This window comes from Nerophis lumbriciformis, linkage group LG05 (genome assembly GCF_033978685.3).
Source record: "Nerophis lumbriciformis linkage group LG05, RoL_Nlum_v2.1, whole genome shotgun sequence".
Lineage (NCBI taxonomy): Eukaryota > Metazoa > Chordata > Actinopteri > Syngnathiformes > Syngnathidae > Nerophis > Nerophis lumbriciformis.
Window position 1 is genome coordinate 41,979,052 of NC_084552.2, and position 20,338 is coordinate 41,999,389.

General features: G+C 43.9%; 1 protein-coding gene across 1 annotated transcript; it reads right to left on the reverse strand.

Annotated features, from left to right (window-relative positions):
- Positions 1-8,170: 8,170 nt before the first annotated feature.
- On the reverse strand, positions 8,171-17,503 carry LOC133606384 (endophilin-A1-like). Its single transcript, XM_061960255.2, has 8 exons — positions 17,233-17,503; positions 11,652-11,720; positions 11,377-11,593; positions 11,150-11,283; positions 10,657-10,815; positions 10,479-10,582; positions 10,276-10,406; positions 8,171-10,141 (listed from the first exon to the last, which is right to left on the reverse strand). The coding sequence occupies exons 1-8, from the start codon at positions 17,275-17,277 to the stop codon at positions 9,945-9,947; spliced, it is 1,056 nt and encodes a 351-aa protein (XP_061816239.1). The 5' UTR covers positions 17,278-17,503; the 3' UTR covers positions 8,171-9,944.
- Between the last annotated feature and the right edge of the window lie 2,835 nt (positions 17,504-20,338).

The window sequence follows — 20,338 nt, forward strand, 5'->3', positions numbered from 1 at the left end:
TTTGGCCAAAGTAAGACAAATGAAACAATCTGAAGTTGTCTTTATTTTTTTGTTTTAATGCCATGATTTTAATAGTCTGGCCCACGTGCTCACAGATATTCCTCAATGCGGCCCCTGAGCTAAAATGAGTTTGACACCCCTGTCCTAAACTCTCAGAATTTCCTCACATTGTTGCATATTCACTGCTGTATATACTGTTTAAACACATTTTATTGCCAAAAGACCATGAATGTGTAATTTTATACTATGTAAGAAACACATGTCGTTCCTTAAATGGGCTTTATGCAAGTTTCTCAAAGTTAATTTTTTTAAACCAAAAAATACGACAAGAACACATTAGCTATCTTATGTTACCATTAATGGTTTCACCGGATACATTTGCTTTAAAAAAAATTATTTTTTCACAATGACTAAGTTTATGTGATACTTTTTTTTACCGGCCCAAATAAAATGATTGGTGTCTATGAATATTCTCATTGTAATCTCTCATTGCAATCTCAGGGCATTCAATTAATCGCAACTGGACTGTTTGGTTTGTCTTGGAAGATGTTTCGCCTCTCATCCGAGTAGTCTTCATCAGTTCATGCTCATAGACTTAGATTGGTCAGATCTAGACTAGCGGCTGGTGCCCAAACCCCAAATATTTATACTCCAAAAAACAGGAGGGTGTGCCTGCATGGCAAGGATGGTTTCTCCCTATTGTAGTGAGAAAAACAACCGTTTTGATACAAACAAGCAATCCTACTGTCAAAGCCAATGACAATCATAGAAGTGTAATTTCCCCTCGTTGGCATTGAGGTGTTGTGTGGCAGAACGATCGCTGTGGATTAACTACTACCAAAATAGTCGGAATCCCCCGCGGAAGCATTCCATTCTGTTGTAAACAAATGGCATTCTGGTCACCTTCTGTGACCAGAATGTCTTTTAGAAATGCCCATCCATTTTTTACCGCTTGCCCCTATCGGGGTCACGGGGGGTGCTGGAGCCTCTCCCAGCTGCATTTGGGTGGAAGGCAGGGAACACCCTGGACAAGTCGCCACTTCATCGCAGGGCCAACACAGATAGACAACATTCACACTCACATTCACACACTAGGGCCAATTTAGTGTTGCCAATCAACCTATCCCCAGGTGCATGTCTTTGGAGGTGGGAGGAAGCCGGAGTACCCGGAGGGAACCCACGCAGTCACGGGGAGAACATGCAAACTCCACACAGAAAAGACCCCGAATGGTATGTTGTACGTGTATACTGTATATACAATCGCGATCAAAAGTTTACATACACTTGTCCCAGTCCCAGTGTGGCTTTCGTCCAGCTAGGGGAACATCGGACATGATTTTTGCAGTTCGTCAACTGCAAGAGAAATGTCGGGAACAACACCTGCCACTATACATGGCTTTCATTGACCTTACAAAGGCCTTTGATTCTGTAAACAGAACTGCCCTCTGGGGTGCCCTCTCCAAGATCGGATGCCCAGACAAGTATTTGAAGGTCTTGCGTCTGTTGCATGACGACATGACCGCAGTGGTAGTTGGAAATGGCGGCTCTGAAACGGCTCCCTTCAAAGTTGACACTGGTGTCAAGCAGGGCTGCATCATCGCACCAACCCTGTTTGCTATCTACATCTCAGCCATACTTCACCTCACCAGTCAAAACCTGCCTGAGGGAGTCCAGTTCATATACCGGACAGACGGCGGGCTCTTCAACCTGAGGAGGTTAAGGTCAAAAAGCAAGGTGCTTATATCCTCCATTACAGAGCTTCAGTACGCAGATGACAATGCTCTAGTTGCTCATTCTGAGTTGGACCTCCAGAACATCATGGATGCTTTTGCCAGAGCGTACCGACTCCTGGGACTTGACATCAACATAAAGAAGACTCAGATCCTGTACCAACCGGCCCCTGACACACCCTCCCAACCCCCCACAATTTATGTGGACAACAACATCTTGGAAAACGTGGAGTATTTCGCTTATCTTGGCAGTCTTCTTTCAAAGAGAGCTGTCATCGATGCCGAGATCCACCACCGCATTGGTTGTGCCAGCGCAGCTTTTGCTAAGCTTAAGAAAATAGTTTTTGAGAATCGGGTCATCCAGACCAACATCAAGCTTCTTGTATATCAAGCTGTAGTTCTGCCCACTCTGCTCTATGGGGCTGATAGTTGGACCACCTACAGCAGACACCTGAAGGCTCTGGAGCAGTACCACCAGCGATGTCTCCGCAAGATCCTCAGGATCAGCTGGGAAGATAGGCGTACCAACATTAGTGTTCTGAAGGAAGCTAACATGCCCAGTATCACTACAACTGTCAGTCGGCACCAGCTGCGATGGACAGGCCATGTAATTCGCATGCCAGACAGTCGCCTTCCAAAACAGATGTTGTACGGACAACTGACGGAAGGACAACGCACCCAAGGGGGGCAGAAGAAGCGGTATAAAGATAACCTCAAAATCCATCTGAGGAAATGCTGCTTCAACCTCAACACCTGGGAGGAGACTGCCCACCAGAGGGTTTTGTGGAGAAGGATGGTCCATGAAGGCACAGCACGGTTAGAAAAGGACCTCCACCGTGCCGCGGAAACCAAGAGGCAACAAAGAAAGGAGAGATCCACTACCAAAACAGCTCCTCAGACCACCACCACAACCACCACTACTACCACGACAATCACGCACATATGCCCCCACTGCAATAGAGTCTGTGGATCACGGATTGGCCTCCACAGCCACCTGAGGACCCACAGATGACTAGACTCACCAACAGGAGGACTATCATACTCGCGTCGAGTGATCGCCAATGACTGTATATACAATCGCGATCAAAAGTTTACATACACTTGTAAAGAACATAATGTCATGGCTGTCTTGAGTTTTCCAATAATTTCTACAACTCTTATTTTTTTGTGATAGGTTGATTGGAGCACATACTTGTTTGTCACAAAAAATATTCTTAAAGTTTGGTTCTTTTATGAATTTATTATGGGTTTACTGAAAATGTGACCAAATTAGCTGTGTCAAAAGTATACATACAGCAATGTTAATATTTGGTTACATGTCCCTTGGCAAGTTTAACTGCAATAAGGCGCTTTCGGTAGCCAACCACAAGCTTCTGGTTGAAATTTTTACCACTTCTCTTGACAAAATTGGTGCAGTTCAGCTAAATTTGTTGGTTTTCTGACATGGACTTGTTTCTTCAGCATTGTCCACACGTTTAAGTCAGGACTTTGGGAAGGCCATTCTAAAACCTTCTTTCTAGCCTGATTTAGCCATTCCTTTACCACTTTTGATGTGTGTTTGGGGTCATTGTCCTGTTGGAACACCCAACTGCGCCCAAGACTCAACCTCCCGGCTGATGATTTTAGGTTGTCCTGAAGAATTTGGAGGTAATCCTCCTCCTTTTTCATTGTCCCATTTAAAGCACCAGTTCCATTAGCAGCAAAACAGGCCCAGAGCATAATACTACCACCACCATGCTTGACGGTAGGTGTGGTGTTCCTGGGATTAAAGGCCTCACCTTTTCTCCTCCAAACATATTGCTGGGTATTGTGGCCAAACAGCTAAATTTTTGTTTCATCTGACCATAGAACTTTCCTGCAGAAGGTCTTATCTTTGTCCATGTGATGTCAGAAAACTGTTATTTTTTGCAAATACTAGATCATTTGGAATTTGATGCCTGTAACATGTTTCAAAAAAGCTCGCACAAGTGGCAAAAAGACTGAGAAAGTTGAGGAATGCTCATCAAACACTTATTTGGAACATCCCACAGGTGAACAGGCTAATTGGGAACAGGTGGCTGTCATGATTGGATATAAAAGCAGCTTCCATGAAATGCTCAGTCATTCACAAACAAGGATGGGGTGAGGCTCACTACCTTTTGAAAAAATGTGTGAGCAAATTGTCGAACAGTTTAAGAACATTTTTCAACAAGCTATTGCAAGGAATTTAGGGATTTCACCATCTACGGTCCGTAATATCATCAAAAGGTTCAGAGAGTCTGGAGAAATCACTGCATATAAGCGATATTACAGACCTTCGATCCTTCAGGTGATACTGCATCAAAAAGAGACATCCGTGTGTAAAGGATATCACCACATGGGCTCAGGAACACTTCAGAAAACCACTGTCAGTAATTACAGTTTGTTGCTACATCTGTAAGTGCAAGTTAAAACTCTACTATGCAATGCCAAAGCCATTCATCAACAACACCCAGAAACGCTGCCGGATTTGCTGCCGGAAGTTAATGATCATTTGCAAAAAAAAGTTTCTCAGTTCGAACATTAAAAATCTTGTCTTTGCAGTCTATTCAATTGAGTATATGTTGGAAAGGATTTGCAAATCATTACGGGAAAAGCGGTAGAGAATGGATGGATGGATGGATGGATGTATTCTGTTTTTATTTACGAATTATACAACGTGCCAACTTCACTGGTTTTGGGGTTTTTATATATGTATATATATATATATATATATATATATATATATATATATATATATATATATATATATATATATAAATACATGTGTACACACATATGTACACGATATTGCCATAAGTATTTGGCCACCTACCTTGACTCACATATGAACTTGAAGTGCCATCCCATTCCTTAATATGATATTGTTCTGGGAAGGCTGTTCACAAGGTTGCGAAGTGTGTTTATAGGAATTTTCGACCATTCTTCCAAAAGCGCATTAGTGAGGTCACACACTGATGTTGGTCGAGAAGGCCTGGCTCTCAGTCTCCGTTCTAATTTATACCAAATGTGTTTTATCAGGTTCAGGTCAGGACTCTGTGCAGGCCAGTCAAGTCATTCATCCACACCAGACTCTGTCATCCATGTCTTTATGGGCCTTGCTTTGTGCAGTGGTGCACAGTCATGTTGGAAGAGGAAGAGTCCCGCTCCAAACTGTTCCCACAAGGTTGGGAGCATGGAATTGTCCAAAATGTCTTGGTATCCTGGAGCATTCAACGTTCCTTTCACTGGAATTAAGGGGCCAAGCCCAACTCCTGAAAAACAACCCCACACCATAATTCCTTCTCCACCAAATTTTACACTCGGCACAATGCAGTCCGAAATGTACCGTTCTCCTGGCAACCTCCAAACCCAGACTCGTCCATCAAATTGCCAGATGGAAAAGCGTGATTCATCACTCCAGAGAAGGCGTCTCCACTGCTCTAGAGTCCAGTGGCGATGTGCTTTAAACCACTGCATCTTACGCTTTGCATTGGACTTGGTGATGTATGGCTTAGATGCAGCTGCTCGGCCATCGAAACCCATTTCATGAAGCTCTCTGCGTACTGTACGTGGGCTAATTGGAATTTCACATGAAGTTTGGAGCTCTGTAGCAACTGACTGTGCAGAAAGTCGGCGACCTCTTTGCTCTATGCGCTTCAGCATCCGCTGACCCCTCTCTGTCAGTTTACTTGGCCGACCACTTCATGGTTGAGTTGCTGTTGTTCCCAAACTCTTCCATTTGACTTTGGAATATTTAGGAGCGAGGAAATTTCTCCACTGGATTTGTTGCACAGGTGGCATCCTATGACAGTTCCACGCTGGAAATCACTGAGCTCCTGAGAGTGGCCCATTCACAAATGTTTGTAGAAACAGTCTCCATGCCTAAGTGCTTGATGTTATACACCTGTGGTCGGGTCAAGTGATTAAAACACCTGATTCTGATCATTTGGATGGGTGGTCAAATACTTTTGGCAATATAGTGTATATACACACACACACACACATATAGTCGATAAAGACTTGAGGTAACTACATAACTCGCAGAGGATACCAAAATGTAGAAAACAAGGGAATCTACAAAGAACAGATGTGTAATTAAACCTAAATGACGTTAAGTATAGGTTTCTATCTTTTTGTTAAAGGGGAACATTATCACCAGACCTATGTAAGCGTCAATATATACCTTGATGTTGCAGAAAAAAGACCGTATATTTTTTTAACCGATTTCCGAACTCTAAATGGGTGAATTTTGGCGAATTAAACGCCTTTCTATTATTCGCTCTCGGAGCAATGACGTCACAACGTGACGTCACATCGGGAAGCAATCCGCCATTTTCTCAAACACATTACAAACACTGAGTCAAATCAGCTCTGTTATTTTCCGTTTTTTCGACTGTTTTCCGTACCTTGGAGACATCATGCCTCGTCGGTGTGTTGTCGGAGGGTGTAACAACACGAACAGGGACGGATTCAAGTTGCACCAGTGGCCCAAAGATGCGAAAGTGGCAAGAAATTGGACGTTTGTTCCGCACACTTTACCGACGAAAGCTATGCTACGACAGAGATGGCAAGAATGTGTGGATATCCTGCGACACTCAAAGCAGATGCATTTCCAACGATAAAGTCAAAGAAATCTGCCGCCAGACCCCCATTGAATCTGCCGGAGTGTGTGAGCAATTCTGGGACAAAGGACCTCGGTAGCACGGCAAGCAATGGCGGCAGTTTGTTCCCGCAGACGAGCGAGCTAAACCCCCTGGATGTCTTGGCTCACACCGTCCCTTATGCCACCGAAGATGATCAAGAGAAGAATATCGACCCTAGCTTCCCTGGCCTGCTGACATCAACTCCAAAACTGGACAGATCAGCTTTCAGGAAAAGAGAGCGATGAAATCCGAGTCTGAATCCGAGCTAATGTCGCTATAGCTTGCTGTTCTATGCGCCATGTTTGTTTGTGTTGGCATCACTATGTGACGTCACAGGAAAATGGACGGGTGTATATAACGATGGTTAAAATCAGGCACTTTGAAGCTTTTTTTAGGGATATTGCGTGATGGGTAAAATTTTGAAAAAAACTTCGAAAAATGAAATAAGCCACTGGGAACTGATTTTTAATTGTTTTAACCCTTCTGAAATTGTAATAATGTTCCCCTTTAAAAAATTAAGGCATGATTTCAAATGTGTGCCCTGCGATGAGGTGGCGACTTGTCCAGGGTGTACCCCGCCTTCCGCCCAATTGTAGCTGAGATAGGCTCCAGCGCCCCCCGCGACCCCGAAGGGAATAAGCGGTAGAAAATGGATGGATGGATGGATTTCAAATGTGACATATGTGCATATTATTTTAAAAGTTGTATTTTCAAAACTTTTTTTCTGATAATCACAGCGATTTGTGTCGTGTGAGTCTTTTATTGTCAGTACATTGCAGGTCATCTTCACAACAGGCAGATATACATACACATTGTCATCATCACCATCATCCCATAGGAGGAGAGCAACAGCTAGCTTGGACCACGCCCTCTCCACCACAGCTTCTCATAAATAAATAAGACACAGGAATAAATCGGTGATAAATACAATTATAAACAACAAGGTAGCTCAGCAGAAAAAGCAGGCAGATTGATGAGGCCATTTTATACAAGGCAAACTGTATTATGGAGCAGCCAGAGGTCAAAGCAAGGTCCTGTTACTGACTCAAGTAGGCTATTATTCTTACCAGGGTCTGACCAAGGCTGCACAGGTCCCTCATGGAGGCCACAAAACATGCCTCCATCCAAGTGGAAAAAAAAAAAACATACGATGAGGAAATTTACTTGGGAGTGAAAGTGCTGATGGAGACGATATCAGGTGGAGCAAACATGGCAGTGACCTCCGAAGACCACAATACGAACCGACTCAACAGAACCGAAAAACGACGGCGACGTCTTCGGGTGCTAAAGAGCTCATTGTAAGCTATTTTATTGCCTTTGTGATCAATACTCATTGATATCCATATAGATAGCAGCTCTGCGAGATTCAGGCTCGTCATTATGTTAGCTCACCAGTTGAGCTGACAACACATTTGAAGATTCCTGTCCACAAGTTACACCTCACAATGTCGACTTGGGGGAGGAACGGAATGATGAAAACAAGCATTTGACTGGTACATCCATGACACTTTTTAGTGTTAGTTTGAACAGCATGGTAGGTGGCTAACAGGTAGCCAACTAGCATTAGCCGTTAGCTTTAGCCATGCTAACGCACATAAAATACCGAGACCACTCGAGTGGACACATACTGTCTGTTTGTTTGCATGGTGAACACTTTATACACTTTGAACGCTGCTCATCTGGAGGACTGCTAGCATAGTGCAGACAGGGAGTGTTCAAACTATTTCCATCGAGGGCGGTATACTAAAAAATCAAAAAGGTGTGAGGGGCCATTTTACGATTTCTCATTTTGTAAAAAAAAAAAAAAAAAAAAAGGTTAAATACAAAACAGCTCTGTGTTGTATCTAACAAAGCGGTTACCTTGCAGTGTGAATGCTGAAAAGCATTATTCCACCCTACTTTTTGTCTGTCTTCTCTTCCAACATTTTCCATCTGAGTCAAACCATTCCACTTTCACAATGTTCCGTTCATTCATGTCATGCGTATTACTAATTTTTTTCTATACTTTTCAAAAATGTCCTTATTTCCAGGAATTCCACATTTTCTGGGACATTTTTTCCATTCAAAAATAATAAATACAATTTCAAACTTCCCAATTTCCACATTTACCAACTGATTCAAACCATTCCAGAGTCATAATGCACCGTGCTAATGTTAATCAATTGCTAGCATGGTAAAGTTAGCATGCTAACAGTAGCATGCTGTCATTTTTAGCTATTTCTGTAGGTATCTACTCAGTGGCCTAGTGGTTAGAGTGTCCGCCCTGAGATCGCTAGGTCATGAGTTCAAACCCCGGCCGAGTCATACCAAAGACTATAAAAATGGGACCCATTACCTCCCTGCTTGGCACTCAGCATCAAGAGTTGGAATTGGGGGTTAAATCACCAAAAATTATTCCCGGGCACAGCACCACTGCTGCTCACTGCTCCCCTCCCCTCACCTCCCAAGGGGATGGGTGAAATGCAGAGGACAAATTTCACCACACCTAGTGTGTGTGTGACAATCATTGGTACTTTAACTTTAACTTTAATACACCTCGGAATCATATATTTTGGTACTTGACACACGTTTACTGTTAGCATGTTAGCGTGTGTCGCTATTTTTGCAAGTATACACCTCAAAGTTATATACTTTGGTACTTGACACACGCTAATGTTAGCATGTCACCAGGTATGCACTTAGAGTCAGGTAACAAAGTATATAACTATCTGTCTAGCGTGCTACCTGTTCGCATTTCAGTTTGGCTTCAGCTTTTCAGCATTCGCACACAATTTTACTCAAAAGTGCTTTTTCTGTTTATTGTAAACATTTGAACTTTTTAACATTACATTATGAGTTTCAACTTTTGTTGTTTTTTCGTGAAATTGTATTATGGGCCTGGACCAATTAAAAACAAGCTGCAGGCCAGAAAATGGCCCCCAAGCTGCACTTTGGACAACCCAGGACCTAATTTTTTCCACTTTTGCTGCTGCTGTTGTTTTTTTAAATTGGACTTTTTGCCCCAGGCCACACTTTGGACACCAATGGTCTAGAAGCACACTTGGTTACACTTGCCTGACAACGTTGAATACTTTAGTGTCTACTAAAAAATGATTCACCTCACACACAGCCGCGGTCTGATAACACGGTGACCTTTTGTGACGTAGGAAGTAATGTCCACCTCCTTCAAACAGCCTTGCATGCAAAAGCCACAAGAAAGACACGCCAACAAGCAGACGCTTGACAAAAAAACACTGACGTCGGCGTTGTCATGAGAAGACCCCGCCCCCCCATGATGCGAAAAGGCCGCCTCATGCAAACATGGCGTGGAAGAAGAAAAGGAGAGAGCAATGCTGACGACGCAAGGAAGACGGCACGCACATTTATGCCACAGCGCCCCCTGTGGCGGCGTGGAGATCTTCACGCGGTCTCATGCGGACACGCTCACCTCTCTTCTTCCAACTCGAGTCCCGCAGCCGGCAGGCGGCCGCCAATCATGACGTCACGCAGTCGCACAAAGCACAGAAGAATAAGGAGGAGGCGGGGATTCGTGGACCTCGGCAAAGGTCGTGCTGGGCAGCGGCGGCGGGCGTTAATGCGGGAGCGGCACCAGTATGTCTACGTAGTTGATGGGGAAGAATCCCGAGTGGCCGTGGATCATTCCCTCGTACCAGTTGTCGTCGATCTGATTGGTCAGTGTGATGACGTCGCCTTCTTTGAAACCCAGCTCGCCTTCGTTCTCCGGTTCAAAGTCGTAGAGCGCCCGGCAGCACGGCTGATCCAGTGGGGCTGACACACACACACACACACACACACACACACACACACACACACACACACACACACACACACACACACACACACACAGTCATTGTAGAGGCTTGCATGGGCGTGCCCAAAAGCGAGCTCCTCCCTCCTCCTACCTGGTGATCTTCCAGGGGATTTTGCAGAATGAATACCGCCGTTGTGATTCTCGCTCGGGGGAAGTAGCTCCAAAGTCATGCGAGGTTTGGGAACAAACTCCTTCCTGGGTTTGCTGGACACTTCCTTTATCCTGAAGAGGAGACTTTTTTTTTAAAGAGACACTGATGACGACGTCCCGTCCGCGCCGTTGCTGCTGGCGTACCTGTCCTCCATCTTGCTGGAGAGCTGCTGAAGGATCTGAGTGGTGCGGCTGTGGTACTCCAGCTGAGCATGGACCAGCGCCGCCAGTTGGCTCACCTGCTCGATCTGCAACACGCGAGCCAGCGTTACCATAGCAACCCAAACAAGATGATGCTCCCCTCGCAGCTGAGAGGTCTTACATCGCTTTCCAGAAGGTTGAACATGCTCTGCTCGGCGATCTCTTTGCTCTCGTCAAACTTCTCCAGCGCTTGTTTAATCTCGTCGTCCTGCACCTTCCCCTGTCGCTTCTTCTTGTAGTCAAAGTCGAGGCGGCGTCCTTCCATCTTCTTCAGGTGGTGCTGAGGATGAAGAGAGCGTCAAAAAGTGTCTTGTCGCCTTCACCTCAACGCCCTTAAAGTTAAAGTTAAAGTACCAATGATTGTCACACACACTAAGTATGGTGAAATGTGTCTTCTGCATTTGACCCATCCCCTTGTTCCACCCCATGGGAGGTGAGGGGAGCAGTGAGAATAATTTTTGGTGATTTAACCCCCAATTGCAACCCTTGATGCTGAGTGCCAAGCAGGGAGGTAATGGGTCCCATTTTTATAGTCTTTGGTATGACTCGGCCGGGGTTTGAACTCACAACCTACCGATCTCAGGGCGGACACTCTAACCACTAGGTTGACTCACCTGGATCTCCTTCAGGTCTTTGTCGTGGAGGTTCTGCAGCGGGTCAATAAAGTTCTGTTTGACTTCCATGTCGAGAGCGTCCTTCACCTCGCCCAGCTCCTTCATCGACTCCCCAGCGTCCATGAGCGCCAGGCCTGTGATTTGGATGACGAAGAAGAGGAGCAGGTGAGATGTTCCTTCAATAAGTTAAAAAAAAAAAAAAAAGGACTTTAGTCTGACCGTCTTACCAAAGCTGGACTCCTCCCCCAGCTCTCGTCCAAACTTCAACATAGCGTCTCCCAGGACAGACTCAGCCTGAGGGTATCCGGGTCCTTTTTCTTGTCCGCGTATTTTAGACATGGTGTTGATCATGCTTAGCTTGGCTCTGGATGCTGGATTGGGCTGCAGGTACTCTGTAGTCCTGGTCATGATATCCAGAACCGCTCTGCTTGTGATGTCCACCTTCTGCAAGGACAGTGTAAGACTCCCTTCCCGTGGACACGCGTACCACCGGCACACTTACCTTCTCCATTTCCTTGAAGTCATCGTCTAGCTTGGTGCCTTCGGCGCCGCCCACCTTCTCGCTGACTTTCTGCAAAGGAGGAAGAAGAAGAGAGGTGATGGTCCAGGGAAGCGGGACACTCGCGGTGAATCACAAGACGAATTAGGATCTGGTTGCCATGGAGATGGAGCCCTCAGGCCCTCTTCTAGTCCGGCATGAACATTACATAAGATGAACTCTTTGTTAGAAGTTATTAGCGGCTGTGTCGCTCCTCATCCCCAACATGGACGTCCAAGATGACGCAATGACAACACTTTCTCATGCCCACTCAGGAACCTTCTACACACTGGCTGTGTTTTAATTCGCGCACTTCCACTTTAATAACTTAGTACACTGTGTACGAGGGATGCAACAATTATAGATTTTGACTGTACATATTTTGTATTTTGAATGTACACTGTAAATGATTTGCCACTTGCCAAAATTTAAAATGTTACTTCTTGAAATAGGCTGGACAGAAGGCAGGGTACACCCTGGACAAGTCACCACCTCGTCGCTGGGCCAACACAGATAGATAATAAGCATTAATTGTACAAAATTCAAGTCCATGCACATTTGTTGTTGCTGCTGATACTGTGTTTTTTCTTCCAAAATGCACACTTTTGTACATTAAGTATATCTGAATTTTGGTTACATTTTTTTCCCCAGGTAGCTCACACCATGATTCAGAGAGAAACGTGTTTTCCATCGTCCTGTATTTCCAGCACATGTTAAAAAATGTACAATAGAGATGACTTTGACTTTTATTATAGTCTTGAGTAATGATCACAGTTTCACAATTGTTATGCATTGATTAATTTCACAACACAAAACTTATAACATCCCATAGACATCCCTTCGAGCGTTTGTTGTGATATTAATTACTGTTGGAAATAGTCATCAAATAAAATGACAAAATAATAAACAAATTAATTACTTAATAATTGCATTATTAAAATAAGACAAATAAACTCAAGTGTTATTGTCATCAACCGTCATCCATGCCTATTTATTCATTTTTAATCATCTTCATCTATTTTATGCTGGGTGAATAATTGGTATGCACACAATTAGGTCCCATGGTATAGTGCTGTTATTCTACATCGTTTTTAACACTTGCTATGTTAATTTACAATGTCTATAATTTTTTGCACACAAACAGGAGGAAAAAAGCTTTAACGTTAAATGGCCATTGAATAAAGCCCTTAACAGGAGTACTTGTTGCTATTGGTTTACACCGACCTGACTCAACGCTAAGCTACTGACTGTGAGGTGTTAATATCTAACTCTCTACCAACTCAATTCTTCATTAAGTAACTTGCCAATAAAATAATTCAACTCCATTCTTATGTCTTATCTTTACTGCTGGGTGGTGATCCTGCAAATGCTGCACCATATTGGACGTGTTAGACCCTTTAGCCATAACTTAGTTTTTGGCAGGTTTTGAGAATTGGTGAGCCATCATCTTCAATGACTCCCTGGTCATTTTTTAAGTACCCGAAATGTTTCCATAGTCAATTTCAACTTTTTTTTGGTTTGTTTTTTGAGGGGGGGGTGAACGTTTGCTGCTTTGTTTGGCTGCCATATTTAAGCTATCCATCCACCCATTTTCTACCACTTGTCCATTTTTGGGGGTGCTGGAGCCTATCTCAGCTGTATTAGGGCGGAAGGCGGGGCACACCCGAGACAAGTCGCCACCTCATCACAGGGCCAACACAGATAGACAACAGTCACACTCACATTCACACACAAGGGCCAATTTAGTGTTGCCAATCAACCTATCCCCAGGTGCATGTCTTTGGAGGTGGGAGGAAGCCGGAGTACCCGGGGGGAACCCACGCAGTCACGGGGAGAACATGCAAACTCCACACAGAAAGATCCCGAGCCCAGGACCTTCGTATTGTGAGGAACATGTGTAGCATATTAGCGTGTCTTTCGATAGGTGTAACTTTGTTTACATTCTGCGCAGGTTGTGCTGAAAATAACAGCAGCATAATGTCTGTTTATAGCCATTGAGGAGGACAGAAACACACCCAGTGTAGGGGAGCCTTTGCGATTAAATAACCATGACATTTTAATCACGGTTAACAGTAAAACTCTTCAATCGTTGCATCGCTACTCTGTACTGTGTGTTTGCTTCCTTAGATTACACATTTTGACAGTGTAGTGCTGTCCCAAATCCATTAGTGTTGTTGCACACATGACAATATCAAATGTAACCGCTTCCTCATCTTCTTCTTCTTCTTCTTGTGAATTGCAATCACTCAAATGAGCCTTGAGCGCAACATCCAGGTCCTGATGACAGTGCACTGCGTTTGCTGTACACACGTATGCACTCGAAATGCTAAATGCAAGAATGGAAAGGCACAAAGCGAGTGGTTGACATAATTACATGACAACATGAAATCAAATAAGACACGTTGACCTTTTTCACGCCAATAGCGGCAATCAAAAGTGCATGCCAATAGCGGATCAATGACTGATTGAGAGACAATCACTATGCCAGAAAGACAACATGGACAAGGTCCTGCAGTGTTCTGCACAGTATGATGGATGGGAACAATAAAAGACTGTATGTGTGTGTGAAAACATTCCACCGTCGTCAGTAAAGTGACAACAAAAGCAGAGGTCCAATGTTCTGCCCACTATTGAGGCTTGGCACCAAACACACACACGTTTGATTCCCTCCAGGGTGATCAATTATTAAGTGAGGCATCCACAGTATGTGTTTGTGTGTATGTCACGTTTGCGCTGTCCGTGCACGTGCGCATGGTTGTCGTGGCAACACCATCTTGTGACCATTGCGGGGGGGAGGCACCGTTCAAGACATTCCATCCTATCAAGACAAAAACCTATCCTTATAGTTGCCATTTATTGTAAGGATGGCAACCATGGTAACAGACATGAATACAGTAATGGAGACAAGAAATAAAGTCCTCCTTGTGACTGAGGCTCATGTTTAATTCAGTCAGCGACCGAGGTGTCTCATTTACTGTCGGATGGCGGCCATGCTGGGAGGCCTCGCCACTCGCCTGTTGAACACGAGCGCACACGCGCAGGAATTTGTCCCACTTTTAGATCTGCTATCAACTGTTAATGTCGTGCCAATTAAACTGGAACAGTGTTTTTCAACCACCGTGCCGCGGCACACTAACAGTCTGGTGTGCCGTGGGAGATTATGTAATTTCACCTAATTGGGTTAAAAATATTTTTTGCAAACCAGTAATTATAATCCGCCAATGTGCCATTGTTGAGAGTCTGTGCTGTTTAGAGCTCAGCAGAATAATTTCGCCACACCTAGTGTGTGTGTGACAATCATTGGTACTTTAACTTCAACTTTTTAACAGAGTAACCATGTAATAGTCTTCCATATCAGTAGGTGGCAGCAGGTAGCTAATTGCTTTGTAGATGTCGAGAACATGGTTTGTCATGATCACAATATGCGGGAGGCAGCGTGTAGGTAAAAAGGTATCTAACACTTAAACCAAAAATAAACTAAAGGCGAGTGCCGCAAAGTGCCACTAAGAAAAGGCATTGAAGTTTAGGAAAGGCTATGCAGAACAAAACTAAAACTGAACTGGCTGCAAAGTAAAAAAAAAAACAGAATGCTGGACGACAGCAAAGACTTACAGCGTGTGGAGCAGACGGCGTCCACAAAGTACATCTGTACATGACATGACAATCAACAATGTCCCCACAAAGAAGGATAGCGTCCGCACAACTTAAATGGTCTTGATTGCGAAAACAAAGCAGGCGTGGGGAATAACGTTCAAGGAAGACATGAAACTGCTACAGGAAAATACCAACAAAAGAAGAAAAGCCACCAAAATAGGAGCGCAAGACAAGAACTAAAACGCTGGACGACAGCAAAGACTTACAGCGTGTGGAGCAGACGGTGTCCACAAAGTACATCTGTACATGACATGACAATCAACAATGTCCCCACAAAGAAGGATAGCGTCCGCACAACTTAAATAGTCTTGATTATGAAAACAAAGCAGGCGTGGGGAATAGCGTTCAAGGAAGACATGAAACTGCTACAGGAAAATACCAACAAAAGAAGAAAAGCCACCAAAATAGGAGCGCAAGACAAGAACTAAAACACTACGCACAGGAAAACACCAAAAAACTCCAAATAAGTCACGGCGTGATGTGACAGGTGGTGACAGTACACCTACTTTGAGACAAGAGCTATAGTGATGCATGCTTGGTTATGGATTGAAGTCATATCCAACAATTGCGAGAACGTCGTTTTTTGTCAATATCGGCTACTGAGTTTAATTTTTTTAATGTTTTCTACTTTTTAATGTTTTCTAGAAAAGGTTGAAAAACACTGCACTGCAAGACAATCCACTACTACACTTGGCATTCTAAGTGCATAAGTGTGGCAAAATGCAATTCACAATTAAAAAAGGAGAGAATAAGAAGCGGGTAAACATTGCAATCGTCATTTTTCAATAAGTGCTCCCCGACAGCCCTGTAGTTGGGACAGTACGATACTGTACATCAGGGGTAGGGAACCTATGGCTCTTTTGATGACTGCATCTGGCTCTCAGATCAATCTTAGCTGACACTGCTTAACACGATAAGTAATAAATAATTCAGCTGGTAATCACAGTGTTAAAAATAACGTTCAAAATATAAAACATTCTCATTCATTTTAATCCATCCATCCGTTTTCTACCCCACTTGTTCAAGAAGTCGCATTAATGGTAAGGAGTATTTGATTTACTATTGGTTGGCTTCAGAATAACAATGTTATTAAAAAGAATAAGAGACTTATTACACTCTAAAAATGTTGGTCTTACTTAAAAAAACACGCATTTAGTTGTATTCAGTGTTAAAAAATATAATATGGCTCTCACGGAAATACATTTTAAAATCTTTGGCTTTCATGGCTCTCTCAGCCAAAAAGGTTCCCGACCCCTGCTGTACATCATACTTATTGAGGTGTACTGACATAAGTTTTCCATTGGAGACAAAACCTTGGAGGTCATGCTCTGTGTGTCCAGGTTATGCTCTCACGGCTGTGATGCGTTCAAAGACACTCCAAAAGGTAGGCTTTGAACATTTGTCTACGCTCAAAGTTTGGAACGGAAAAAGAAAAGTAGGGAGTCGGTTGAGGAAACGAGGACACGATGGGGGATGCTGGGAGGGAAAAGGAGGTGAGGATGCTAAAAGGAAATAAGGAGATGATGAGAATATTGGTATAGGAAAGGAAAGGAGGAGAGGAGACAGGGAATGATGGAGGGAATTCCCTCTTGTGTGCATAATCAGCCAATCATAGGCAGCTTCTCAAAGGCCTCCGTGTTACGTAATATTACATCCCAGCGTGCGCCTGCCGACCATCCGTCCTGAAGTCAGCATCCTCTTCGTCCAACCACATTTTGTAAGAGTCGTGCACTTCTCCGGTCGTGCGGCAGCGAGACGCGAGTGGTGTCTTATTTACTTTAGTGTGGAGAGACACGTGTAGCGTACAACGCCCCGCATGCACGCAGCTTCTCGCGTCGTGTTTACGTCTCGCTGTTGCCAAGGATGCGCGAGATGCGCGTGCACGTCTTACCTGCGTGGCCTTGTGGAACTGCTTCTTCAATCCCGCGACGGACATCCCCTCGGCTCCTCGACGGACTCTGACCTGGTCAAAAGGATGCTCCGAAGATAGTCGATTTATTGTCCGCTTGGCGGCAGCCGACGATTGCAGACGCGAAGCCAGCTGCTCGTTTCCTGTCGACAGAGAAGACAAGGGAGCGGGGAGGAGGAGCGCGGTCAGAGATCGTCTAATAGCGCGATTAGCCACCTGCTACCCACACTGGCTGCACTATTCAAGAAACGCCCACGCGGTCACGTGATACGCGCTCTTGTGGATGTGCAGAGCATCCATCTTTATGGTACAAACGATCTCCGTGGAGTTTTTTTTTTTTTTTTTTTTTTTTATTTGACGCCCAAACGAGCCTCCCCACGAAGCCCCCAACCTCCATCCGCGTTATTATTCCAGACATTATTGGAGACTCAGGTCACGTGACGAGAATGGAAGTGTTTTCAGCACCACAGACAGCTTCTCTGCCACTGCGCATGTCAAATGTACATGATTGCATGACGAGGCGCTTCATATCCATCCATCCATTTTTTACCGCTTATTCCCTTTGGGGTGGCGGGGGGTGCTGGAGCCTATCTCGGCTACAATCGGGCGGAAGGCGGGGTACACCCTGGACAAGTCGCCACCTCATCGCAGGCGCTTCATTTTACCCCAAACGTGATCCGAGCCACGTCACGCTCTGTCACTGGTGAGAATATGAAGACAGATTTCCTCCCCAGATCTACAAAGCAAAGCAGAAGATCAGTGGATGAAATCCCAAACTTATGTTTTAATGATGTTACCATAGTAATAAAAAAGTGGATTGTTCATTGTGTCGCTGAAGGTAATATTATTCACATGGTGCTGGGTTACCCAGGATTTCAGCTTTTCAAAGCTCCTCTAGGACCACATTTTGACCTTCGTATTTCTCAAATTCTGGTTATGGCCCTGCTCACTTTTATAGTACAAAACCCAAAACCAGTGAAGATGGCACGTGCGTAGTGTAAATCGTAAATTAAAAACAGAATACAATACACTGTAAAAAAAAAAAAAATCTGTAAAAAACGGTCATCTACTGGCAGCTACAGCTGCCAAACGAAAACCATAAAATTAAAGTAAAACATTGTAAACCAAATAATGATCAAAAATATTATATTTACAGAAATTTTCATGAAACGTTTTGCGGAAAAATATCGTAATTTTACAGATTTTTACTAAATTATTAAGATCCACCACCTTTAATAAAGTGACAATGCAAACAGTTCCGCAGAAATATACCTTTATTCTACAGAGTTTTTCCAAATTATTACGATCAAACACCTTTAATGAAGTGACAATGCTGGCAGTTCCACAGAAAAATACCATTATTTTACAGATTTTTTTCTGAATTGTTAAGATCAACCACCTTTAATAAAGTGACGATGCAAACAGTTCTGCAGAAAAATACCTTTAGATTGTTAGTATGGACATAGACTTTTATATAACAAGCTACATATTTAATGAAAGATAATTACTGTAATTTTACATGCATTTGAAAGTAATTTAAGAAAACAGAAAATGCTATGTATAATTAATTTGGTATTTTTCTGTAAAAAAAAATAGAAATATACATAGTTTGTCATTACTGGCATATTACTTAAAATAACAGGCTGATTGTTTATTTACAGATAATGTCTTCAATTCTACAGTTTTATAAACTATTTAAAAAAAAAAAGAAAAATTACAGTAGAAATTTAGAGTAAATTAACCATAAAAATAGGATTTTTTTTTTACAGTGTAGATATTAAATGTAGAGTGTTACTGGAAGTGTTGAGCGAGGCGCAGAAGTCCAAGGGGGCAAGTCAAGCGCGGAGGTCCGTGGGCAGGCGTGAGGTCAAGGGCAGGAGCGAGGCGTCAAAGTTTGTGTCCAGGCAGGAGGTCGAGATCCAAGAGGCAGCCAGGGAACCAGAGGGAATACAGGGAGACGAGACACACATCTTGTGACGTGGGAAAGGAGGAATGCTGCTGGATGATGACAAGGGACACAAGACAAATGAACACGGAGGGGGAGAAACACAGAGAGAGAGAGAGAGAGAGTGTGCATAGAGCTAGAGATGACGGCTTACTGTACGGTAATAGGGCGCTACGTTCTGGCCCGGAACGCAGGTCTGCACCGGCTTAAGAAGCCCAGGAAGCTCATCAGCGACAGGTGTGCAGATTGCTGATTGATTACAGCCGCTGGCTGCAGCAGGAGTGGCGCGAGCAGGAGTGTGCTTGGATGTGCGCTCGGCGCAGCGCACAGATAAATGCGCAGTGGAATGCGCCCGTGACAGTTTCCTTCTATTAGTTCAATGTCTACCCTTGGTCGAGGTAGAATCCAAGGGGGGACATCTCCCCACACTGAAACTGGGCTATACTCCAATGGTACTTCCAAAACCGGTACACTTTTGTTTTTGTCTGCATTCCCAGCAGTCCACCAAAACATTTGTTGCTGGTTGTTCCACCCCAGAACCCTTTAGTTTTGACCACTACACCAAAGATAGTTTGTTATTGTTTCCTCTTAAATTCAAAGGTAGTTCATTTGCTTCAATTAAGGCATTTGTGGGACTTGTTTTAACTGCACCAATACTAATTCAAATTGCTCTGTATTGTATTCTGTCTATTTTTCCTATCATTGTCTTAGCGGCTGCTCCATAAACAACACACCCATAGTCCATACATGCCCTGATCAGTACTATAAATGCCCAACAATGACTGTTTATCTGCTCCCCAGTTGTAGCTTGAGACTGACCACATGAGATTCAGTACCTTCTTGCACTTTGTTTGTGGCGGAGCCGCAAGGTATTTTCTAGTTTGTGTGGTTAAGACCCTACCAACTCACAGGGGTTTAGTTAGAGGGACAAGTGGTAGAAAATGGATGGAAGGATAGGTTAGGTCAGAGAGATATGAGGATTGGAAAACATTAGAGTCTTTGGGTTCCCTTATTTTAACACTATGAAGGCACACTATTATGGGCTAACTGGGGGCGTCCTGGCTCGGTTGGTAGAACGGCCGTGCCAGCAACTTGAGGGTTCCATGTTTGATCCCCGCTTCCGCCATCCTTGTCACTGCCGTT

Excerpts from the sequence above, each read along its gene's own strand:
- LOC133606384 (XM_061960255.2), bottom strand. The coding sequence starts at position 17,277 with ATGTCCGTCGCGGGATTGAAGAAGCAGTTCCACAAGGCCACGCAG. Across the intron at positions 11,594-11,651 it reads ACTTCAAGGAAATGGAGAAG|AAGGTGGACATCACAAGCAG; the intron begins GTAAGTGTGCCG and ends CTGTCCTTGCAG. Across the intron at positions 11,284-11,376 it reads GGGGGAGGAGTCCAGCTTTG|GCCTGGCGCTCATGGACGCT; the intron begins GTAAGACGGTCA and ends TCCAAATCACAG.